The sequence below is a fragment of the Fistularia commersonii genome, chromosome 3, assembly GCF_037954325.1.
Source record: "Fistularia commersonii isolate RoL2024-O1a breed Wild chromosome 3, RoL_Fcom_v1.0, whole genome shotgun sequence".
Taxonomy (NCBI): Eukaryota; Metazoa; Chordata; class Actinopteri; order Syngnathiformes; family Fistulariidae; genus Fistularia; species Fistularia commersonii.
In genome coordinates this window covers 24,182,486-24,207,414 of record NC_141286.1, presented here as the reverse complement: position 1 = coordinate 24,207,414, position 24,929 = coordinate 24,182,486, and the positions used below count along the sequence as shown (strand labels likewise).

Here is a 24,929-nt window from a genome sequence, read left to right as displayed (position 1 = left end):
CGGAACATGCCTTCCAAGTTCTCCGAGGGCAAGAAAAAAAAAAAAAAAAAAAAAAGAGGGTAAAATCAAGAGTGTTAGGACGCGGCGCCATTTGTCTCGTTGACACAAATCAGAGGGTCGGAATTCTGAAATGGATGACGGGGAAAACTTAAACCGGTTTTGCCGAGCTCACGCAGCGGCGAGGACGTGCAAACCGAGGTGGACGCGGCGTGCTGGTGGTCAGACCGCCGCCCCGCCGGCCCGCACCCTCTGTCGGCCCCTTCGCCGCAGACCCTTCTAAACGGATTTGAGCTGCGGCATCGACATATCTGATCGCAGGTGAAGTTCTGAGGAGAGCCTGGCGCCGCCGCGGGAGGTAAATGAGGAGGCGGGGCGTTCGCTCTCCCATACTGAGGGAGGGATGAGGGGAAAGGATATTTGGGGTTGGACGGGGGGGCTGATAAACAGCAGATATTGTATAAAAGCAAATCTGATTTCTCACAATTATCCCTGCAAAGCCTGACAGGCACCGAAGGAGGCCCCGGAAACCTCCGGCCTCCAGACGCTGATTGGGTTATTTGTCCTCCGACAGCGGATTTGTGGGGAGTCAAACAGGGCGGGAGGGGTTTCCCTGCGGGTGGGACGCACAGCTTGATAGAAAATGCCCGAAAACAACACGGGACACCCATATTTGGTTTCCAAGTTCTTCAATTTTAGATATTTAGAATAAAATTAAAAAGTTTGGATGCTGAAAATCACTCATTCTGGCTGTGGCCACTAGGGGCGCCCTGGCCTGTACAGGCAGCACATTAAAAAAAAATCTAGAATTGAATTAAAATCAGCAGATTAACAGGAAAATGAGGAAAAACAGAAATATGGAGGTTTTAAAGACGTTTTTTTTCCCCCCCAAAAAAATAACAAGCAAGCATTTTTATAATTTCCTCCCGAATTTCCTCAGTGAGCAAAAGGACAAACACTTCCTCCTGTAGAATTTTGCAGAAGCTCGCTCTCAAGAGTTCACAGCAGGTTTGAGTCGGACTTTGGAATAAAAGAAAGAGGACAGACTGTGCAATAAAGGTCGGAACACGTCTTTTAACAATTTTTTTCACTCATTTCAAATGCTCTTATTAAGGGACTTCATATTCCCAAAAATAACAGCGTTCCCTCATTATAATAAGAATGTCACATGTCTGGTAGCATGTTAGTGCAGGGGTCAGGGGTCAGGGGTCCCACCTCCTCCTGGTTCCAGCCTGGTGGCTCCGTGGGTCCCCAGTGCTTGCGTGGATTCTCTCCAGGTTTCCCTTCTTCCTTCTGCAGTCCAAAGACAGTCAGCAGGTCCATTGAATTGTCCTAATTTGTGAATGAGCAAATGGATGGACGGAGGCTCTGTGATTGACAGGTTGCCGGTCCCCGCCGCTCGGCTGCTGGGATTGGCTGCGAGTCCCACCGACCCTGAACGCAGGACGAAGACAAACAATACATGTAAAATTCAAAATCTGGATATTAGACAGGAAGAACAGTTTGGTGGAAAAAACAAAAAACATTTTCTCCAGAGCGGTGACCCCAGACCTTTGAGGTACAAAAGCGTCACCACAACCAGACTTTCTGAATTCCTACCTCAACGCGCAACACCTGCAGGCTACACACGTCCGTGGATGGAAAATAAGGCAACTTTTGTCTGCGACTCAGATCTCAATGTACAAATTCAGAGTGTTAGGGAATCTGGAAGGGCCCTTCCGCCAGCGCCGCTCCTGCAAAACACAAGGGAGGTTTTAGTGGCGTGTCAGTATTTACGTCCGTAAAATTTCAAACCACGTCCTGAGTTCCTTACCTGTGGACAGAGAACCTATCGTGTTACCTTACCCGTCCAAAAACTGCACAGGGGAGGGGGGGGGAGGGTTTAGGATATTTGCTCTTTAGGTGAACAGGAAGGTTTTTTTTTTGTTTGTTTGTTTTTTTTGAAATGGTCTTTCCCAACTCAACGAGGAGTGTTTCTTTTCCACTGCCACAAGGTGTCCTGGTTTTTTCCCTTTACTTTTTTTTTGGCAGTTTGCTGTCAGACCATTTCAATTCTTTATTTTTTTATACAATTCAAAAGTAAAGCCAAGAACTGACAAGCCAAGCTTTCGTACAAATCATTCAAACTCAGACATAAAATATTTACACGTGAGTGTTTAACCGGTCAAACGAATGCTATTCTGCAAAAAAGCTAGAGTTGGTCATCAGTTAAATTACAACACAGGTTCCGTTTTCTTAATCCAACAGTTCAACAAGCGGTCACATGTTCAGACAAACTATCTGTGTTTTTGTCAACCAAAATTCCCCAAAAACAAACAAAAAAAAAAAAAATCTACATTAAGAGCATTAAGAAAAAACATCATTGCATTTGTAACACACATTAAAATGAATCAACTTGCAAACGGGCCTGCAAGTTACATAACTGTGGGGGTGAGGATGGGGGTCTAAGCCAAGTCAAAATACGCCTTGTTTGATTTCTAAACAGGCATTAAAACTGTGTCATCCTGCCGGACGTCGGCTCGTCCTCCGACGAGAGTTGGGCCGCCGTTTCATCTTCATCTGCGCCAGGAGCGGGACTCGTTGTCGTCCTCTTCCTCGTCGTCGTCCTGCAGCAGCGCGTCGTCGGTCAGCGATTCTTCCGGGTACTGTTGGAAGAACCCAACAAAACAAACAGACCGGAACATCAGGACGCGTTCCCAGCGAGGCCTTTTCTCTGCAGCCGTGGGGGAGGGAACGGCTCCCTCTGGTGTTTGTCAAGTATAACATCGCCGTGGCATTTGGATAAATAAAAACTTGCTTTGAAAACGCGAGTCCGGCAGTTTGGCCCCGAACCCTCTCGGCCATGTGACTCAAAGGTGACGGCCGCCCCCTCCGTCCACCGCTGGTGCCCCTTTCAGAGCGTCACTCGTGAGCTCAGCTTGGAGCGAACCCTTTTAAAAATTTGGACAAAATAAAGACTTGGCCACTATTCGTACCGCCGCTGCTTGCTTTCCATCTCTCTATGAATAACAGGGTGAAGCATGTAGCACGCAGGGAATATGAAAAAGGTCATCCGAGTGCTATGTACAGCATCAAGGTGCTAAAATGATTATTGCGGCGAAAAACTCCCACAGACCTCTTCTTCCTCTGGCTCGGCCTCGTCGGCGTCGGCGGTGCTCAGGGCGGTGGCGGGCTTGTGCCAGGCCAGGCGCAGACTCTGGTTGTTCAGCTTCACGCCGTGAAGCGCCGCCTGCGGTCAAGTGTGAAATAAAACAGTAAGATATCGCGACCAAGCCTGTGCGTCGCTTCGCTTTTTCTGCAGCGCTGGAATTCATTAGTATGTTTAGACTTTCTAAATGTCAGGAAATACAGCGTGCACATGTGTGTGTGTGTCGGGTGACTCGCCTGCTCTGCCTCGGCTCTGCTCCTGTAAGTGATGACTGCTGACAGGTTGCTTTCGTCAATCTGACAATCCTCTATTTCTCCAAATTGCTGCAAAATTGTCAACAAATGAGAGTCGCCGTCACTTTGCCGTCACGTGCATCATCAAAGGCCGTGACTTTAAACACTGCGTGCGACATCATTATCCTTGCATGTTAATTTTTACAATAACGTACCTATTTAATGTCAATACAAATCCAAATGCACTGTGGACAGCAAAGTAAGACTTCCATTGTACGGGGAAACACGTTTCCACACTGTACATATGACAAACACCTGGAATCTTAGCACTGGGTTAAAGGAGATTGATATTTAGACAAGGTAACTGGCATCGTTGCTTTCTTTAATTGGGATCCTAAAGGAGGCGATGGATTTGTTTTCATTGTTGTCGCTGATGAAAGGAGCGCTCCTGCTCACAGTGCAGTTATTGCCCAGTATACTGAAAGTCAGCTCATCATAAAAGTAAAGTGCATTCATCAGCTTTTATTGGTAGTTTGTATTCTAGGGCCGGTGCTAAAGATTTTAAAGGTCTGTATCACGAGTGCTGCCGCTGCAGCACCATTTCACTTTTACGAGAAATTAGTGACAATTAGTAAAGAAAATGTGTGAATGCGGGAAAAAAGGAGCCGTGAGATAAAGTGTAATCGGAAACCTGAAAACAGCTGAGATCGGCAACCGTTCCCGCGCAAGTAGCCACAAGAATCCCCAAATTTTCTCAGCTCGCCCACAACCAACACCTTTGGCGTTCTTCGCAAACTTACAGCGAAATGCGGAAGCAAGTCCACCCGCTCGGTCTCGGAGAAACCGGAAATCTGCAGCGCTCGTGGCCGATGGTCCACGACGGCGTGCACGGGAACGCCTCTTCCCCGGCCCCGGGTGCCCCTACCCCGGGCCCTGGGGGCTCCGCGGCCACGGGCGGGGGCCCCGCGGCCTCGCCCCGGAGACAGCAGCCCCCTTTTGGCAGCCTAAAACAAACAGGAGGAAGATGGGGGAAAAACAAACTTGACCAGAAAAATCAATCCGGTAGGAGACGTTTTAACTCTGAGAGCAGGAGCACCCCCATGTGGACGTGGACAAACACAGCAAGCGAGAGGGAAGGATCGTGAATGGGTCACTCAAAAACCTCAATCTGCAGCTGGGTATACTTGATCTTCAACAAGGCGGTGTCCTCGCCGGCCTGCGTCTTCTTGTACAGGTCGAGTTCGGCGTCGAGCAGTTCCTTCTGAGCCTGACGGCAGAGAGGGGGGTGGCGAAACAAACAAGCGGTGAAATTAGAAACATGCAGGCCGCTGCAAACGTTTGAATCCTTTGCGCTGCGGCTGTTAGGTAAACTAGATCAAGCTGTGAAGAAACATTGAGTTTGGCAGGAGAAGGGTTAAATAACTCATCCAGGCAGTGAAAAAAAACAAAAGAGCAGTAGGTTTACATCAGCACCTGGGCTTTGCTCTTGACGCCGCGTAGCGGGTTGCTGCTTCCCGAGATTCCTTTTATCTCCTCTTGCAGTTTGGTGATGCCCTTCGTTAAGGTGCTCAAAGTCTCCATGATCTTGGATTTGTCTTCGGGTTTCATCGCCTTGTTCTTCTCCAGCTTGGAGATCAGGAGCTGCGCAGGACGGGGGATCACATGGTCAACATTCGTGTCCAAACACAGCAAAGCGACGGGCCACAGCCAGAAGAAAACCTCCAAGCTGACAAACATCACCTGGACTTCAGGAAAGAGCGGTGCATCTTTATCAGCATTTAAATAGTCTGCGTCTACGATATCTTTTAACGATCAACATCTAGGCAACGCGACGGCCTCGGCCACCCCCGCTAATCTGAGAGAAGGCCCTGTTCCGCGGTATCTGACCTTCTGAGTCTCGATGTGTTTCTCCAGGATCTCCTGCTTCTTCTTCCTCACATCCTGCTGAAGTCTTAGGGCTTCCTGCCGGAGGAATGATGGAAAAATATTACATCTCGTAACTTCTCATGGCTTTGATTCTTGAAACGGACGAGGCGAGGCTTCACCCACCTGCTTCTTTTTCAGCGCTTCCTCTGTGGTTTTCTGGACTGCCTTCAGGGCGGCCGGGTTGTACACGGTCTTTGTCAGACCCATCGAGGTTGAGAACACCTGAGAAGGAGTCAAAAGAGAGCGCAGAACGTTACGCGGGCTCGATGAGCGGGGAGGGACACCGACTGCCGAAGAGGCGGACGCTCACTTTCTCCACGGTGGCGACAGGTTTGGCAGAGAAACCCAAACGGTCCTTCACCGACACTTTAGCGGGATTCTGCAACAATCGGGAAGGGGAGGGGGGCATGTTGACAGAAACATTACGCGGGTTTAAGCGGGTGCATTGAGCGAAGCGTAAGCTCACCGCCATCGGCAACACACACCTGAGACGCCGCGCTACACTCTTGAGACGGCTCGGAGTTGGCGGGAAGCAGGGGCCCGAGACGATCTTTGACAGACTGCTTCAGAGATGTAGCTGGGGGCTGCTGAATGTCAGAGCACACGTACGTCACGCCGCAGCTGATCGACACAGTGAAGGTGGACAGAACAGCCGCGGAGGTAAAAAGCTCCCTTTAACACGCACGTCTACGGGGGAGAAACTGTCTTCGCCGTTTTCAAAGTGTTTCCAATTCAGAAGTGAAAGTGGAGACAAGTGCGGAGGTGGTGAGTTATGCTTCCTCCGTTTTAAACTGTAGCTAAAATCCGCAGTTTTTAAAAATGAATCATCTTTACTTGTAAAAATGTCATTATAAGCATCCACTTCTGTGCTAAGGGAAAGTCGACATTAGTGCTATTTATACACATTCTTCCTCATTCAGGAAATGCGGACTAGCGGGTGAGTCTTAATTCGCCAACTCAACTTTCCATGAAAGCGAAAAGGACTACAAAATTTGAAATGTGTTTGTGTAGAAATCTACAGTGGCGTATATTCAGATATCAAGCCCCTCTAGAGAACCTCCGAGACGAGCGGATATGCGAAAACAAAAGAAGGTTTTACCATGGGCGGCTGAGGCTGCAGCGGCGGCTGGGAGTGAGATTGGCCCTGGCCGTCACCGGCGTTGTCACGGAACCAGTGCACCCTGATGAAGCGGTTGTTGAGAACGGCCTCGGTGCTTTGCATAGCTCGCTTGGCCTCGTCCGGAGAGGCAAACTGGATCAGAGCTCCCTCGGGATTGTTCTGGTAGGCCACCTGTCGGGGAAAGGGAGAAGATGACTACAAGGTGGCTACGGCGCCCCTCTGTGTTGTTCTTACGTCACCGGCAAACAAGCACTTATGGGATGAGATCAGGCGGCCGCCGACAAATCCCTCTCCACCGACATAGTCTGGAGATGAAGCGGCGTTGATCTGCATCAGCCGCACCGCCAAAAAAATTGCTTACTGTTTCATATCTTAACTCCGTCTGAGCTGAGCGTACGACCCGACACTTTATGCAGAATTCAACCTGCTATTTGTGTCGGCGGTCACGTGACCGGCGACCCACTTCGACTGCTAAGGCGCATCTGACCAAGATAAACAAGGCAAGATTCTTGTTCTATCTTTATGATTCAAAAAATCTAGTGTTTGCAGTCGTCGGCACCGTTTCGTAAAGCCCTCTATATTTACCACTGCAGAGAGGCCTCCGTGCGGACACTCACAATGTACTCGGAGCTTCCCGCAAATCATTTAGACGTTGCCTTTTATTGCAGTAACACCAATAACTGGATGTACGACTCACTGAAAGGAAACACTTTAGCTGCTCAGCTTTGCTCCGTAATGGAGGCGAGGCTTGGATCAGATTCCGACTGGAACACAGAAAATAGCATCTGCTTTGGTGTGAGAAATCTGGCTTGGTGTTGCAAAATTCCTCTCGGATTGAAAGCATGACTCCACTGCGCTATTTGTCTGTTAATACGCCATTCAAATGTAAAATTTGCAGGTTTAATTTCTGGTTTTCAGGACAAAAACCTGGGCCGATACTTTGTAAACATATGAATGATGGTTATCAGGACACGAAGTTCTCTTGCATTGTTTCAAAGGGTCAATTAGGCTGATCCTGTAATTACACTGTGCTTCTGTCCACTTGCAGTACCCGTGACTGTGCCATGCCGTTGGTTTACCATTTATTTCGGGTGTTCTGCTTTTTCAGAAATGAGTTTTTTCCCGCCCCAAAACCCCGAAAATCTGTTTTCAGATAACAAGCCAATCATGAAACCATATCGGAGCAGGTCAAGTGTTTCCCCCCCAACCACTATATTTATTAAAGTCCTTTGAAAGCAGACAATATTAAGAAAGTTGTTCACAGTAAACTAAAGCAGTGTTAATGAACACCCGTCTGTTTCAGTTGCACCATGACTCAAATTCTTTTGAATCTCGAAGCAATCTCACGCAAACCGCCTCTCCTGGATGTGTGACGAGCACATGGTTAAAACTCCTACGGCGCCATGTAGCCACTGACCTGCAGGTTGACGATGGTGCCAAACTTGCTGAAATGTTCATTGAGTTTGCTGATGTTGTTGAGCTCGGCGGGAATTTGCCGAACCAGCAGCTTTGTGTTGGGAGAGGTGAATGGGGCTCTCTTGTGGTAGCCCTGGTGGTTGGGTTTGTTAAAGTTGGGTCTGTAGAGAGAGAAGAAAAACGCTAATGGCTGAAGACAGCTGGGTTTAACGCGTAATCCGCTTCGTGTGACTTTAATTTCCATCCCACATAAAGGAGATGCCTTACTTGTCAAACCAAGGTTTTTTGGAGGGGATGCCTCCATCATGTGAGCCCGCCGGTCTCTTTCTTGGATCGGATTCCATAACTATCCTCATGTTGTTATTTGGAATCTTTTCTGCGGGGGGAGGGGGGTGGGGGGATGGGACAACACACAAACACAAGACGGGTCAGCTGTGGTGATACTCTGCAAAGCCACCGAAAGATCACACTCTGGCTCGCATCGCCAGTAAAAGGTCAAGAACGCAGACATACTGTGGTGTGCCGAGAATACTAAAAATGTTTCTGTAAGGTCAGGCGCACCGCATGTTAATGTATTCAGAACGTCCTGTTTTCCTTCTCCCAATTATTTTTTTATCCGTCTTTTGAGTGAAAAGAGAACGACCCACCTCTCGGCGGCTGATCTACATCACCCATCGTTAGACCAATCAGGTTGGGCCTCTGGGCGTTGACGCGGTGGCGGTACATTGGCCTCGAAGTATTCGTGATGCTGGGAGCCTCGGGATTGTACACGTCCGACTCGTAGGTGTCTGGTGGCGCCAGAGAGCAAACGTCTCAGCTTCTTAAATGACCGAACAGCGATAAATCAAGCAAAGGCTGAAATTGGTGACTTTGAAACCACACGGCCGTTACCAGAGGTGAATAGTGGCACTGATGCTTGCGGCAGGGAGGAGCGCATCCCAGAGGTGACAATTGTGGGAACAGAGCTTGTGATGGAGTTCGGTGGAGCGTCCATGCCTGATGGCTGGAGTGGAGGAAGTGGAGGAGGAGGACCTGTGACACATACAGAAAGCAAGGTGTCGAAAAATGCTCACCAAGGCTAACGATGCAAACAGCAATTTTGGTAAAAGGAATTGATGATTCTGCAAATTTTTTTCCATCTCCTTTGCATTTCCTTGACATCAGTTTGAGTCAGAGGATTTTGCAACTTGCACTGATTGCAAAGATAGTTCTGAGACAACCTGTAATTTGGGCCAATACATATTTAAAAAAAAAAAAAAAACCCAACCGGGAGTACCTGCGACTGGTGGAAGGCTGGGCGGGAGGGCGCCGGGTGGGGGCACGGGAGGCCCCAAATTCACAGGTGGGGGGTTCATCAGAGGTGGAGGGGGCGGGAGACCAGGGGGCGGCGGGGGCTCCACACCTGGGATGGGTGGAGGCTGGAAGGGCAGGATGTTGGGCAAAACGACATCCTCCACCACAACCGGGTCGCTGCCGTGGTCGAATGGACACATGTCCCCACGCATGCAGAAACCTTTCTCTGGAGAAGATGCACAAGTGTCAGACAGTCTAAGAGGTCACAATATTTAACACCTGCAGCAGTTTTGCTCGTCTCAAAACCAATCCTCTTATATATTTTATGCAAAAAAGTTCTCACCATCATAGTCACGGCAACGCTTCCGTTGCTGAGGGGGCGGGCCCCTGATAAAATGGCCGCGATCCACGGGGTGGTCAGGGCAGAAATCGGACCAGCTCTCGCTGGTGTTGTTAGTGTGATGATGTGTGGGCGCGATGACCGTGATGGTGCTGCTCAGCGTTGGCACGGGGAAGTGCGATGTGTTTGCAGCGGAAACCAGAGCAGAGGGCGTGTAACCGTCGGCTCCCTCTGACCTGTCAGCTCGATCATGATCGTACTTCAGCTTTCCAGAATCTCGCTCTGCGAATGAACAAGAAAGTGACAATCAACATGAGACGTCAACCCCTGTGATGGGATTCATTCATGATACTGTATGTTGTATCATTCATTATCAGTGCTGTGGGCTTCTCACTATAATTACCGATCAATAACGGCCAAGATGAATGAGGCGCTGTTTCTGTTCCTGCAACCAAACTGATGTAAAAAAAAAAAAAAGGACTTTCTTCCAACAAGCGAGGATCCCTTCCATCATCCGGAGGCTCTCACCTCTGCTCCTGGTCCTGGACCGGGTTCTGCTCTGCGAGTGGCTCCTGCTCCGGTCTCGATCCCGGTCTCTGTCCCTGTCACGGTCACGTTCGCGGTCTCGAATGCGATCCTTGCTCCAACTACGGCTGCGACTTCGACTGTAACTCCGACTTCGGCCTCTCCTTCGGTTGTAGCGGTCGCGGTAGGAGTCCCTCCTTGAAGGGTTGCGGTCATAATCCCTCTTCCTGGAGCGGTCGTCCCTCTTACGGTCATCTCTCCTGAGAATGCGATCAAAAAAAAATGAAAAATAGGGAAATGTCAGCACTGTAGAGGCAAGGATATATCCAAGTAAGATAGGTAAGAGTTGTGAGATGCTGTATTTGAAGCAGCACATCGAGGGCACACACCTGCCGTCTCTGCTGTAGCGGGAACTTGGAAGAGGGCTGTTATTCACTCGCCGAGAAAACTTCTTATCTCGTTCCTCGTCCCGATTTGTCTAGGCAAAGAAAACAGTTTATCAAAACTCAGACAAACCTCAGCGGTTCGAATAAAGATGAAATGACCTGTCAGTGAAAGGAAACCTAAATTGGTAACCATTTAAAGTCTTTCTACTTCAGTTGGTTGTCAGAACTACGTACAGACAGTCTTATTAAGTAATAGATCATCCATTTCTTCCCCCGAGTTCATTTTTAAAGACATAAGTGAACTCAGAATTTTAGGCATTGTGAGTATTCTTGTCTGGGGAAAAAAAAAAACAAAAACATAGACATCTCATAGAACCTGAATATAGTGTGGGTGCGTGAGAGCAAATGCACAACATGTTTCCCTGCAGACATCCGGTTTAGCTCCTGACTATTTTAATTATGAAAAAATAAAATTAGCATCGTCCTCTAGACTTTTGAAATGCCACTAGAGCGACGACATCTAATTATCGATCACTGAGGGAGTTATTTCAGGGGGTTTGTGACCCTTAAGAAATTCATGTCCACCATTTTACATCCACTCCCCTGTTGATGTAAGTGGTTGTGGGTCCACAAGCTTCGCATGACCAGAGACGGAGGATCAATGTCTGTCACCCCTCCTGTATCCCCCGAACAAACCACGAGGCAGTTGCACAACAGATGAAATGCAGCCTCAGGGCGGCACTGGCCCGTGCCTCTCCAAGCCTGCCTTGGGGGGGCACGGAGCAGTGTCTCCCTGTGCCGGTCCCAAGCCCGGATAAATGCAGAGGGTTGCGTCAGGAAGGGCATCCGGCGTAAAACTTTTGCCAAAACCAAATATGCGAGACAACCAAAACTATACCATACCGGATCGGTCGCGGACCGGGTTAACAACGACCGCCATTGGTACTGATGACCTACAGGGTACTAATGGAAATTGGGCTACTGTGGGTCGAAGAACAAGAACAAGAAGAAGAGGTGGAGTGCGTGTTCGGAAGCAGAGAGAGAGGAGGAAGGGAAAGAGTCTGGGACTGAGAGTAGGGACTTTGAATGTTGGGACTATGACAGGAAAAGGTAGAGAGCTGGTCGACATGATGCAGAGAAGGAAGGTGGATATACTGTGTGTCCAGGAGACCAGGTGGAAAGGTAGTAAGGCTAGAAGCTTAGGAGCAGGCTTTAAGTTGTACTATTATGGTACTGACAAGAAGAGAAATGGAGTAGGAGTTATCTTGAAGGAGGAGTTTGTTAGGAACGTCCTAGAGGTGAAAAGAATGTCAGATAGACTTATGAGTCTGAAACTGGAAATCGAAGGTGTGATGCTCAATGTTGTTAGTGGCTATGCCCCGCAGGTGGGATGTGAATCTGAAGAGAAGGAGAAGTTCTGGAATGAGTTAGATGAAGTGATGCAGAATATTCCCAGAAATGAGAGAGTGGTCATTGGTGCAGACTTCAATGGACATGTCGGTGAAGGCAATAGAGGGGATGAAGAAGTGATGGGCAGATTTGGTATCCAGGATAGGAATGCAGAGGGACAGATGGTGGTAGATTTTGCAAAAAGGATGGAAATGGCTGTAGTGAACACCTTTTTCCAGAAAAAACAGGAACATAGGGTAACTTATAAGAGCGGAGGTAGGAGCACGCAGGTAGACTACATCTTGTATAGACGAGGTAACCTGAAAGAGATTAGTGACTGCAAAGTAGTTGTAGGTGAGAGTGTAGCCAGACAGCATAGGATGGTGGTTTGTAGGATGACTCTGGTGACAAGGAAGATGAAGAGGACAAAGGCAGAGCAGAGGACAAAATGGTGGAAGCTGAAAAGGGAGGAGTGTTGCATGGTTTTCAGGGAGGAGTTGAGAAAGGGTCTGGGTGGTCAGGGTGAGCTTCCAGATGATTGGACAACTACAGCTAGTGTTATCAGGGAGACAGGTAAAAGAGTACTTGGTGTGTCATCTGGAAGGAAAGTAGATAAGGAGACTTGGTGGTGGAATGAGGAAGTGCAGGAGTGTATACAGAGAAAGCGGTTAGCGAAGAAGAAGTGGGATACTGAGAGGACTGAAGAGAACAGACAGGAGTTCAGGGAGGTGCGGCGAAAGGTAAAGATAGAGGTAGCAAAGGCAAAACAAAGGGCTTATGATGACTTGTATGCTCGGTTGGATAGTAAGGAGGGTGAGAATGATCTATACAGGTTGGCGAAACAGAGAGATAAAGATGCAAAGGATGTACAACAGGTCCGGGTGATAAAGGACAGAGAGGGAAATGTATTGACAGATGCTAGAAGAGTGATGGGAAGATGGAAAGAGTACTTTGAAGAACTGATGAATGTGGAAAATGAAAGAGAGGCAAGGGTAGAAGAGGTGACTATTGTAGACCACAAAGTAGCAAAAATTAGTAAAAGTGAAGTGAGGAAGGCATTGAAGAGGATGAAGAGTGGAAAAGCAGTTGGTCCTGATGATATACCTGTGGAGGTGTGGAAGTGTCTAGGAGAGGCAGCGGTAGATTTTCTGACTAGATTATTCAACAGGATCTTAGAGAGTGAGAAGATGCCTGAAGAATGGAGACAAAGTGTGATGGTGCCTATTTTTAAGAATAAAGGGGATGTGCAGAATTGTGGCAACTACAGAGGGATAAAGTTGATGAGCCATACAATGAAGTTATGGGAAAGAGTAGTGGAAACTAGACTGAGAGCAGAAGTCAGCATTTGTGAACAGCAGTATGGCTTCATGCCTAGGAAGAGTACTACAGATGCAGTATTTGCGTTGAGAATGCTAATAGAAAAGTACAGAGAAGGCCAGAGGGAGTTGCACTGCGTTTTTGTAGACCTAGAAAAAGCATATGACAGGGTGCCAAGAGAGGAGCTCTGGTATTGTATGAGGAAGTCTGGAGTGGCAGAGAAGTATGTTGGACTGGTGCAGGACATGTATGCTAGCTGTGAGACACTGGTACGGTGTGCTGTAGGGGTAACAGAGAAGTTCAAGGTGGAGGTGGGACTCCATCAGGGATCAGCACTGAGCCCCTTCTTGTTTGCAATGGTGATGGATAGGCTGACAGATGAAGTTAGACAGGAATCCCCATGGACCATGATGTTTGCGGATGACATTGTGATCTGTAGTGAGAGCAGACAACAGGTAGAGGAAAATCTAGAGAGGTGGAGGTATGCTCTGGAAAGGAGAGGAATGAAAGTTAGTCGCAGCAAGACAGAATATATGTGTGTGAATGAGAGGAACTCGGGTGGAGCGGTGAGGCTACAGGGAATGGAGATCAAGAAGCTGGAGGATTTCAGGTACTTAGGGTCAACAGTCCAGAGCAACGGAGAGTGCGGAAAAGAGGTGAAGAGACGGGTCCAAGCAGGTTGGAATGGGTGGAGAAAAGTGTCAGGGGTACTATGTGATAGAAGACTATCGGCCAGAATAAAAGGAAAGGTGTACAAGACAGTGGTGAGACCAGCGATGATGTATGGACTAGAAACTGTTACAATGACCAAAAGACAGCAGGCAGAACTAGAGGTTGCAGAGATGAAGATGTTGAGGTTCTCTTTGGGAGTGACCAGGATGGATAGGATCAGGAATGAATCTATCAGAGGGACGGCACATGTTCGATGTTTTGGAGAGAAGGTCAGAGAAGCCAGACTGAGATGGTTCGGTCATGTACAGAGAAGAGATAGTGAATATATTGGTAGACGGATGCTGGAATTGGAGCTGCCAGGCAAGAGGTCTCGAGGAAGACCAAAGAGAAGATTTATGGACGTAGTGAGAGAGGATATGAAAGTAGCTGGTGTGAGAGAGGAAGATACAGAGAATAGGGTTAGATGGAGAAAGTTGACTCGCTGTGGCGACCCCTAACGGGAAAAGCCGAAAGAAGAAGAAGAAGAAGAAGTTGCACAACAGATGATCTGAGGTGGTTAAGTCATTTCCATGAAAGTTCACTATCGGTTGTTGTAGAGCGGGGAATGGTATAAAGACACATTCAAAATATCACAATTTAAACATGGCAGCAGGAAAAGAAAAGGTAGGAACACCATTACCCCATTTTACATTCAGTGAGAAAAGATGTATTCTTGAACTTGTGTTGTGCCTGTTTTATTTTATTTTTTTGGCGGGGGGGGGGGACTATGCAGTAAATAATGCATTAATTGTTCATAAGAATGACAGGTGTGTCACTGGGAATAAAATGAAATTTGCATTTGAGTCAGTGTACGTGGCTCTGTGAGAGAGGACAGCGACAGAGAAAAAGTCAGGCTAGCGAAGTACGGTAACAGACACAGTTTACATTACCCAACCCCTTCCTATGAACTGCAAACCCATCTCATGTTAAACAAACATGACTTTTCACAAAATCAACTCCCTGGAATGCCGCAGCGTACCAGTTAATGTTTTTATCTTGCATTAGTCACTGATCTCCTAAATATATGACAGCATGGGAGTAAGCTTGTGTTACACGGCCATCTTTGTAAGGACACTGTCTATCGGACACTCAGAGATTCCCATGTGTTTGAAGCATAAATGAGCACTTTTGATGTAGAAATTCTCTTTTTGGCGGTTTTGCATTTACTTGTCATTCTAATTCCCCCTGTACATGATGTTGATATAATGGAGCACCATTTGGAAAATGTGATAAACAACTTTCTTGCAAAATACTAATGCCATTATTAACACATTACCTCCTCTTTCTTCGGCTCATCTTTATCAAGTTTGACCAGAATGGATGGTTGCTCTGGCTGCGGGAGGTAGCTTTTGTTGTTGACAGCCTCGAATAGCTTGTCCACAAACTGCTGGGTCTCTGGAAGATCACCAAAAGGGCCAAGTCACATTTAGCAAGAAGATATGTGCAGAAATGAGATTTGCAAAGTAAAGCGCTGCAGAAGTCGATACCTTTCTGAAGAAATACATCCAATTGGTCTATACACAAAGCCTTGAGTTCCTTCTCACTCTTGTCTTTCTTCACCAGAGCAACGACATACTTGGCGAGGGCAGCGGGATCTGCCTCACAGCTGAAATTGTGCAGAAAAGCAAACTATTAGAAGAAAAACTCCTCGTATTGCAATTTATCATATTCTTTTACGGGACGTCGTGTTGACCAAACGATCTGATGTCAGTAGCAGGTTGACGAGTATGTGAACGTCTTAACTGCGTGTTACCGCTTAACGAAATCATTCAACGGAGGACCTAAATTCGAACTGTGACGGTGAATAAGCTTTTAGGAATGGTTAGAATTGTGGAAATATGACACTAAAGCCTAAAATCGTCCCGATGCTAGCCTGGTTTCAACTTACAGCAACGGCTAGCTAAGTCTGATTAGAGCAGCTGTGACGCTCTAATTACTTACATGGGCTCGAGCGTTTCAGACAGCCATGTTTTCAAGGCATCGAGGTTTTCAATGATCATTTTAGATCCAGCCGAGATTCCCTTCCACCACGGCCAGAGCTGAGGCTAGGCGGACGCACTTGACTTATCCTTCAAAATTAAAAACCGACATTAGCGGCGGAAGCCGGCCACTTTGGTGGTCGTTCGGGCAACGATGGGATGCTAAAGGCGCCGTTAGCTGAACTTAGCCGTCGTGATGCTAGCTAGGTTAGCATACGTCTTTCCAGGCCCCGAACGTGCAACACGACTTTCGTAATATACTTGTTACTAAACCGCTCCGGATGCATATACTTCCCCAACGTTTAATAAACTAATTACGCTGATTTTAAATAGGATTTGACCGTTGAAATTCGAACAAACCAACACTACGCTTGCCAATTTATTCCTGCCCCTCAATAGCTAACATGCCAGTCCCGACTATTTACTTCCGCTCATGTTCTCGTTAGCGAAATATCGCGAGGCATGGATGGCGTTGGCTTTCTGTCTGGCCAGTCTTCTATTGTAAACAGTGGATAGTGGTCAATGTCGATGTGTGTTCCTCAATTAAAATATACATAAAAAGTATTAAAAAAAAAATCTATGGTTTGTCAAATGGCTCAAGTTACATAATGCATAGCATTATATACTCATACCCCCGTTTATATTGAATTTGGTCAATGACATACTAAGTAAATGAAGGTATGACTGATTTGTAGTACCAGATGATAAATGTGAAAAAAACAACAACAAATGCCATCTTAAAAGGATTATTTTTATTGCTTCTCAGCTTTCCTGGAACTACAGTAAAAGGGGGTGGGAGGGCAGGAACATAAACAAATACAAAAACGTTTCCATTCTTAACTGACACTTTCATCGCTCAACACCTCGTCTCCCCTTTCAACACACAGTTCTGCAACATACATTATCTCTCCAAGATAATCGCAATAATCTGCCTTTCAAAGCACGTGTACTTTTACAAAATGCATGGATCACAACTGTGGGGGAAAATGCAAATATAATGAGATGAAACATATTACACAATTATTAATTTACTTTATAAAGGCTTATTTATTAGATCTAAAAACAGAAGATGATCCCATTACTTATTATGAAAAAAAGCCTGCTGTACTTTGGCATCCTACCAATATTCAAACCATTTTACAGTTTTAAAACACGTTCTTGGGGATTATTTTACAATTATATTCCCATCAATCGAAATGTTTAATACATCATTGATACACGGTACATGGGTTAAAAAAAATCATCAAGTCTTTCAGTCTAAATGAAAACTTATTTGGGGAGTAGAAGAAGAACACAGTAAAAAATAAAATTTGGTTTGCTGAGCAGACAAGGCAGTCATCAAATAAAGCTCATGGCATAAATACACACATACATACTTCTAAAAACAGCTCATTTCCAATACATTCACAGTTCCTCTTGCAAAATGCTTTCTTACACTCAGGGAGGAAACAGTTGAAGTGATATGTGTGCATAAAATTCTAAAATACAATTTTGTTGCTCATAGCTAACGGTCCCCTCGCTATTTAAAATTGAATGAATGGCAGTAGTCACGGTCCTAAAAAAAAACAAAAAAAAAACTGCAAAGGTTTTATGGACGAACGAATAATAATACAGATTTCTGAACAGCTTTTGACTTTCCTCTCGCATCCCAACTTACATGTTTGTCCTGCACATTTTTGCCTGAGTAAAACCTCAGGCTCAGCTTAGTATCGACACTTTAACAGTTGAAAGTGTTTGAAACCAGTATATTAAAAAAAAAAACTAATCATAAATGAATGAGATTACATTTTTACAGTACAGTAGACTTTACGGAGAGGAGCTGGTGTTTAATTTTCTCTGTCGATGAACTGCAAGTGGATGGGGCCGGCGGGGCAGAGCAGGCCGTGGGTTTTGGCTTTTACGTCGGCGGTGAGAGGAGACATGCGAATGTGGAACTTCTGGACGAGCTGCACGGGGAGCCAAGACACAATAATTTCTCATCATTCGCCGATAAAAACATCTCCCCGGCCTTAGTTATGTGAACGTTGAAAACAAGCCAGGCAGTGTAAAAGCCACGGGGTTGTAAATAAAAATCTATCAAATATGGTTAACTGTTATACCTAACAAGCGGCAAATTAAAGACCCCCTCTGATCAACATACTCGTGTCAGTTTAATGTAGAGCCATGCGTGGGTGGCACGACCATGGGGAGAATAATTTCACAATCGCTCACACAAGTTTAACATTTCCCTGTGTTTGTGGGTGTGTTTTTTTTTTGCACCGCAAATACTTTGAACGAGCCAATGTTTCAGCAGGCACAGGCACGATGTGGAAACTTGAAGCCCTTTGGATTAAAAAAAAAAAAAAAAAAAAAAAAAAAAAACACAGAAAAGATTTATCTGGTAAAGTAGGAAACCTCTGTCATTTAAACTTGGCAAGTTAAAGGTAATTGCATCTTTGTAAATTCCAGATTTTTCCAATGAGGAAGAAGACGTAGGATGATTTTTAACACGGAGATCACACCTATGATGCTTTCCGCTGGAATCATTTGGAAGGGCTTTCCACGTGTAGTTTGTGGTTTGGAAATTATTCAAATGAGGTGGCAAAATAATTAATCAGAGCTTTACTCTGGTGACACTGATGTAGAGTGATTATGTACTAATACCGCAAAATGTCAATGGATTTCTTACCCTTGTTAGCACGAGATGCATCTCCAATTCCGCTACTCTCCTGCCAATGCAGCTTCTGATGCCGTAGCCAAAGGGAATGGAGCCAAAGTTGTCGACGCGGTCTGTGGAATCTTTCCGTATCCAGCGATCTGGTCGGAAGTCTGTGGCGTCAGCAAAGTTTTCCTCATCCAGGGATGTGGTGTAGTGACACAGAGCCAACTGAGTCTAACAAAGTTAAAGACAAGCAAAAAAAAAAGAAAAGAAAAAAATAAATCACAGTTGTTTAATGAAAACAGCTGGACTGTTGCACATGTGCCGCTACAAGAAACATGCGTGAGTAATCCGGGATCGAGTTACATCTGACTCTGCCGTAATGTTTTTGGCCGACTCTTACGATCATGCCTTTTCTTCAGCACATGCACATCTATTATACCCGTATCAGTATTACCCCTTTGGGGATGAAGTATCCGCCCACCACCAAGTCATCCTGGGTAATCCGTCCGTTGCCTGGGAGTACTGGAAAAAGCCTGCTCTCAGGGAGGAGCACACAAAGACCATTATTAAAACAGCACTATACATTCAGTCTGTGACAAACTTTCATGCTGTTCTAACATCGGAGCCGAGCTTTCATTTGTTTTCAATGCGTTCTGCACCTGAGGGTCTCCTTGACCAGGCCTCTGATGAGAGGTAGATGAGGGACGTCGTCAGCTGTGGCCGCCGTCCTCGGTCCCAGAGTCCTCATCACCTCCAGATAGATCTGCTGCTGTACTTCAGGGTAACGCGCTAACAGGTAGCTGGCCCAGGACAACGTGAAAGATGTCTATAAGGACAGATTTAAAGAAAAAAAAAAAAAACACGGTTGCATTTAAGCCCGACAGACTTCTTTTCCTCCTTTCCATATTTAGCACCATGTTCTACCAACATCTTGGCAAATGAGGTTTCTATAATGTTGCATAAGTGCTCCGGACCAGTCGGAGGGGGTTGGGGGGGTCAGAGGGGACCATTTCCACATGCTGTGCAAACGAGTCCCGTCCACCAGCTGCACTCACTCCCTACAACATCTACTCTCCTCATTAACTCTGGTGAGGCTCCACCACGAAATGTCTCACATTAGACCCCAACTGTCACGTGTGCGTGCGAAATTTAATAAGAAAGTAATCTCGATCCCGATCGGTTATGTCACACGTCGAGGCTATCTTCAACGTCTCGTTTTTTGTTTTTTTTTCGAATAACACAACGTGTATCCGCCTCCCACGCATCTCACATTTTCCATGTCTTCATCTGGCGCACCCCCCCCCCCATCCTGTCATTACAACTTCCCTGTTTAATTATTGCGACAAGAACGCCGAGCGTTTATTCAGGCTCGCTGTGAAAGTACAGTCACTCACACAAAGTCGCCGTTAACGGGAAAAAAAAAGTGCGTGCAATCTCTCCTGTATTCAAATTCTATTCTTTCCGCTGACTATGGGCGATCAGGACCGCGCTACATTTGCATGTGCTTTATCACAAAGGGATGTGAGCAAGGTTTTTGCATAAATCTCACACCAAAGTCCGCAGAGGTCAGTCCAAGGTCACGGTCAGGCGAGAGGAAGACAACCCGTGCCTTAGCGAGGCTGGTCGTTTGCATCTACGTCACTCTGCAGCCCGCCTTCTCCCCCGTTTAGCCGAAGCCAACGACGAATCCTATGACGAACGCCGCTCTCACAGCCTCGCATCTTTGCCTCATTTGACAGCTTTTTTTACGGGTGATTTTTCTATATTTTCCCTTCCACGACACCAACTCCCTCTTCGTTTGCTCACAGTATCCCTCCATCAAGAAAATTGGGTCCGACCCCCCCTCTTGTCTCACCTCTGGCCGGCCGATGCTATAACTCTGCCTGTGGCTAACATGTCTTGACAGCCCTTGTGTGTGCCGAGTAAAGGCAAATGCACCACAGGATCACTTAAGTCCACCCCCTACCAGCACATGTCCGTTGAAACAAGTAAAAAAAAAAAAAAGAAACAACACACACACCCTTTCATCCTGCGGCCCCCAGCTAAGCACAAAACACTTTGCACCCATATTTCTGATTAATCCGACAGGACCCCAAACAAATTAAGCAGTGACTGTGCTAGCACACACACACACACACACACTCCCAGTATTCGCTTTGATGCAAATTCTCACACACACACACACACACCTCTGAGAAGCTTTATCCAAATAGAGACAAACCAGAATTTCTTTTGTACTTTTCATGATTTTCTCAGATAAATCAAACTTCCAGCCAAGCATTTAGTTAAAGAACGAGACCCACTCTTTCTGTGTGTGTGTGTGTGTGTGTGTGTTCTAGCCACCGCGGTTCCTGCTTGTGTGTTATTTTGCACATAAAAACAGGATCAAATTTTTAAAAAAAGCAGCTACTGCAACAAGAACTTTTTTTTTTTTTCCCCTTTTTAAAAGCCATTTCTTACAGTTATAACTCGCAGCGATGGTCTAATGTGGAAACACACAACACAGATGTCCAGAGGGGGGAGAAGCAGACAAAAGGCCCCCTGTGTAGATCTAAACAGACAGACAAATCACAAGAAACTAAATCTGAGTGAGAACAAGCTCATCAATGGGATACTGTGTAACCCCACAATTCACCGCCCTGACCTGACGCTGGCACAGCTACACAGGCACTGATGTGGCGCCAGAAACCCAGCACTTGAAACTTAACACTGATTCAAGACACACACACACACGAACACACACGTGCAAGTCCGGACCCCTCCGCCTCCTTCTAAAAATCCACATTCGGTGCACCCCTGCTGCACAAACCCCCTCTTTACATGCACGCTTCAACACTTCTGTGAGACACACACACACACACACACACACACACACACACACCGTGTCAACTCCAGCCAGTAACATCTCTGTTGCATTGGCGTAGATCTCCTCCATGCTCATCTCCTTGGCGATGAGCATGTGTGTGAGCAATCCCCCCTTCACCTCCTCGCCGCGCTGGAGCTGCGCCTTGATCTCGCCGAGACGCTTATCAATGTGAATAATGCCTGGGATCGGACGGACACAGGAGAAGGTGGGATGAATGGAGGGGCGAGGGAAGGGAAGGGAAGGGAAGGGAAGGGAAGGGAAGAGGGGGGGCGCAAGGCGGGAAGCCGAGTCAACAGAGTGAAGTGAAAGACGGGAAAGAAAGGAGAGAACAAGTTATGTAACAAACTCTCAGAATCCCATGGTATAGAAGAGGGGATTTATAAGCAAATAAGACATTCCTTTCTCGTGATGTAAGAATACATGTCTACCGAAAAACAACCAGAATTTGAGCCTCTCTTTACGGTATTGCATTCTTACTTTAAATCCAAAACGGACATTCCACGGCGGGCAGGCCCTTCCTGGACCGCAAGCGTATTTGCATGATCGTTTTTTTGTTATCAGCTGCTTGCAAAGTTGACTTTTTTTTTAAAGTGCAGCACAAAACTGATAATTTGCATTTTTTTTTCAAATTCTATTACTTTCATTTCATCAGAAACAGCCTACCTGGAAAAAAATGAATAAATAAGAATTTTGGAAAACTGTTTGTTTGGTCCCCTACTGAATTTGAAGAGGCCGTCCCAGGAGTAGCAGAAGTCCTCCCACGGTTTGGGAATAATGGGTCGCAGCCACTTGGGGATGGCGCCGGCGTACATGGTGGTCTTGAAGGAGCTGAACATGAGGTGCAGAGCGCTGATGTAGTCCTGAGTCTCCTGTGGAATCTGGTTCTCCAGGCAGCCCAGACGGCACTCGTACAGAATGGCGGCCATACCTTAGGACGCAAAAGACAGGGGAGGACTTCGCAATCGCTTTCCCCCGAATAAAACTCCCGTTCCGGCAACGGTTCTTCTCGGATCTCTACCGACCTTCCATGGCGTACTTGAAAAAGAGGTCGTTCACGTTGAGGACGGTCGTCCCGTCAACCTCCCCGCGCAGCTCGCCGACTCTCCTGATCAGGTCGTCCACCACCTTGTTGACGTCGTCGGAGAACACCGCCACGTCCCGCGGCCGCATGATGAGCTGCCGGAGGACGCTCCTCATGTTCAGCCAATGTTCTCCCTCCCTGGTGAAGGAACAGGAGAGGAGATGACCTTTTCGGCACCACCCCGACGTTACCCGGTAAGGCCGACGGGCACTCACGCCGAAATGAGGCCGGTGGATCGACCCCTCATGTCCCTGTACTCCTTCCACGACTCCATGTTGGCTCTCTGCGGGGCCACGCCTTCGGCCCGCAGCACCTGGGCCACCAGGTCCCGGTCGGCCACCGAGACCACCAGCTGGGGCCCGAAACGGGACTTGAAAATTTTCCCGTACTTCTTCCTGTGCTCCATCTACCAAAGAAAAGGCCGTTTAATCTGCTGTTTTATTTCACCTCCTTCACCACTAACAATAGTGTCAAATTTAAAAAAAAAAACAGCAGAAATGAAAATCTAAGCGGCATGTTAAAGGTGTGAGTGTTTTCAAAATAAAGTCCTTTAATTTCACCTCTTTTGCCGCTAACAATGTCAAATGAAAAAAAAAAAACAGCAGAAATGAAAATGTAAGCGGCGTGTTAAAGGTGTGAGCGTTTTGAAAATAAAGGCCTTTAATTTCACCTCTTTTGCCACAAACAATGTCAAATTTAAAAAAAAAACAGCAGAAATGAAAATGTAAGCGGCATGTTAAAGGTGTGAGCGTTTTCAAAATAAAGGCCTTTAATTTCACCTCTTTTGCCACAAACAATGTCAAATTAAAAAAAAAAACAGCAGAAATGAATATGTAAGTGGCACGTTAAAGGTGTGAGCGTTTTCAAAATAAAGGCCTTTAATTTCACCTCTTTTGCCACAAACAATGTCAAATTAAAAAAAAAAAACAGCAGAAATGAATATGTAAGTGGCACGTTAAAGGTGTGAGCGTTTTCAAAATAAAGGCCTTTAATTACACCTAATCACACACTCCTTAAAAAGTGCCATGCGTACAATGGGCTGTTTTCAGATCAGCTTTACCAGCAGGTTCTCTCTTGCCTCGGTGCGCACAGCGGGGGACAAACAAGCAACCACTTGCAGGTCGACCGAGGAACTTTTTTTTTTTTTTTTTATCCTGTTAATTAAATACTCATTTCGGTTTGTTGAGCACAGTTCCTCACCACTGACCCCTTATCACTCCGGATGTCTCGGTGTGGAAACTTTCCCCAGGTGCGCCTTTGCGCAACCGCTTGTGCCATTTTACGCATTTGGTGACAAATTAGTCCTGAGCGTGCAAAACCTCCCTCACGGCTCTGAGGGGATCGGTTCTACCCATTACCTGAATTTCGTGGATTCTGCTAAATCCGTCCTTCCAGAAGAACTCGATCAAGTTGGCCACGGTGCTGGGGCCGGGCATCTCATTCAGCGTCTTGGCGCTGGCTTTCTCGCCGACGGTCGCCGGCGCGATCAGCCTCTCCGGCAGGGTCTCCTCCCCCGTGGCGGGGATCCCGAAGGCCTCGCTGGGCGCAGACTTGTGCAAGCTCCGCAGGGTGAGAAGGAGCAGCTGTTGGCGGAACCGGTCGCCGAGCGGATTCTTCCGGCACGCCGCGGTGAGATGATTCAGGGCAGCCATTCTTTCTCTCTTTTTTTTTTCTTTTTTTAAGATCTTAAGTTACTTTGTGGGTTTCAGAGCGTTTCACAACACAAAACACGGAGGACGTCGGATCTTCTGCAGGGTTCGGGGTTCACATTTGCACATGCATGTCCACGCCACGTGCATGCCCGGCACGGTAAAGCAAAAGGCAGGATGGGGTTTTCTATCCCGGACCGCTTTTTTAAATAACTGCTTGTACAACATCGAGACTTGAAGAGGATTGGATGCCCGCTCCGCAAGGAGGGAGGGATAACGCTGTATTAGGAGGTGGGCGTTCCCCCCCGCCGCCACGACCATCTCCACCGAAAAAAAAGCTCTTTGGGTTCGCTCTTGCGTTGGTAAGGGAGCGGACTTCAACGTGCCAAAACACGGTTACATCACACTAATCAATCAGCGGTGTGCACCCACACACACACACACACTGAGTAGAAATCGATGTGATTGAGGTCACAAGAAGACGGGTTACATGTGTACATGAGTCCTAGGGGGGGGGGGGGGGAGAGATGAAATCCATCTCTGACCGTCTGGTTCATATAAACGCCCCCATGGGGTAGGGTGTGTGTGTGCGTGTGTGTGTGTGTGTGTGTGTGTGTGTGAGGCTTTCACAAATTACCCCCCCACACACACACACACACGTAACTGATACCTAATGTGTTTAGAGTCCCTCACAACTATTTCACAAAGTTTTGATGAAACTGTTTTTTAACTTCCACAGGCCAGCCAGCCTCCTAACACAACAACAACAATAACAATAATAATAATAATAATAATAATAACAATAACAATAACAATAATAATTATAATAAACTTAAATGTTTTCAGATTTGGGCTCATCGTCGCCTTTTCTGAACAGCAAAAAAAAAAGCAAAAACCCCATTAAGTTGTGAA

At 46.7% G+C, this 24,929-nt stretch overlaps 2 protein-coding genes across 4 annotated transcripts; both read right to left on the bottom strand.

The window, feature by feature from the left end:
* Positions 1 to 1,909: 1,909 nt before the first annotated feature.
* rbm26 (RNA binding motif protein 26) lies at positions 1,910 to 16,195 on the bottom strand. Of its 3 annotated transcripts, none has more exons than XM_086144355.1 (23): positions 15,743 to 16,195; positions 15,289 to 15,407; positions 15,078 to 15,196; positions 10,388 to 10,476; positions 10,002 to 10,258; positions 9,877 to 9,918; positions 9,477 to 9,755; positions 9,117 to 9,359; positions 8,732 to 8,872; positions 8,488 to 8,628; positions 8,108 to 8,216; positions 7,842 to 8,001; positions 6,404 to 6,595; positions 5,790 to 5,891; positions 5,615 to 5,683; positions 5,428 to 5,526; positions 5,266 to 5,340; positions 4,852 to 5,019; positions 4,541 to 4,645; positions 4,179 to 4,382; positions 3,382 to 3,468; positions 3,113 to 3,226; positions 1,910 to 2,642 (listed from the first exon to the last, which is right to left on the bottom strand). In XM_086144355.1, the coding sequence occupies exons 1-23, from the start codon at positions 15,799 to 15,801 to the stop codon at positions 2,553 to 2,555; spliced, it is 3,063 nt and encodes a 1,020-aa protein (XP_086000481.1). In that variant the 5' UTR covers positions 15,802 to 16,195; the 3' UTR covers positions 1,910 to 2,552. The 3 variants fall into 3 exon arrangements, with proteins under 3 accessions (XP_086000481.1, XP_086000482.1, XP_086000483.1); XM_086144356.1 differs by having other exon boundaries at positions 5,790 to 5,888; positions 15,743 to 16,192; XM_086144357.1 differs by lacking the exon at positions 9,877 to 9,918.
* A 322-nt stretch (positions 16,196 to 16,517) lies between these two features.
* On the bottom strand, positions 16,518 to 24,182 carry cyp27c1 (cytochrome P450, family 27, subfamily C, polypeptide 1). The gene is made up of 9 exons (XM_086144354.1): positions 23,727 to 24,182; positions 22,584 to 22,774; positions 22,310 to 22,506; positions 22,006 to 22,215; positions 21,303 to 21,466; positions 19,081 to 19,247; positions 18,876 to 18,954; positions 18,449 to 18,652; positions 16,518 to 17,726 (listed from the first exon to the last, which is right to left on the bottom strand). Exons 1-9 carry the CDS (start codon positions 24,018 to 24,020, stop codon positions 17,607 to 17,609), a joined length of 1,626 nt encoding a protein of 541 aa, XP_086000480.1. The 5' UTR covers positions 24,021 to 24,182; the 3' UTR covers positions 16,518 to 17,606.
* Between the last annotated feature and the right edge of the window lie 747 nt (positions 24,183 to 24,929).

What these genes read in the sequence shown, in the direction of transcription:
- rbm26 (XM_086144355.1), bottom strand. Translation starts at nt 15,801, where the DNA reads ATGATCATTGAAAACCTCGATGCCTTGAAAACATGGCTGTCTGAAACG. An exon ending in TGCAGCCTCAGCCGCCCATG is followed by an intron (nt 5,892 to 6,403) that starts GTAAAACCTTCT and finishes TCTGACATTCAG; the next exon opens with CAGCCCCCAGCTACATCTCT. An exon ending in GCGTCAAGAGCAAAGCCCAG is followed by an intron (nt 4,646 to 4,851) that starts GTGCTGATGTAA and finishes CTCTGCCGTCAG; the next exon opens with GCTCAGAAGGAACTGCTCGA.
- cyp27c1 (XM_086144354.1), bottom strand. Translation starts at nt 24,020, where the DNA reads ATGGCTGCCCTGAATCATCTCACCGCGGCGTGCCGGAAGAATCCGCTC. An exon ending in GCAGAATCCACGAAATTCAG is followed by an intron (nt 22,775 to 23,726) that starts GTAATGGGTAGA and finishes TTTCTTTGGTAG; the next exon opens with ATGGAGCACAGGAAGAAGTA. An exon ending in TTTCAAGTACGCCATGGAAG is followed by an intron (nt 22,216 to 22,309) that starts GTCGGTAGAGAT and finishes TTGCGTCCTAAG; the next exon opens with GTATGGCCGCCATTCTGTAC.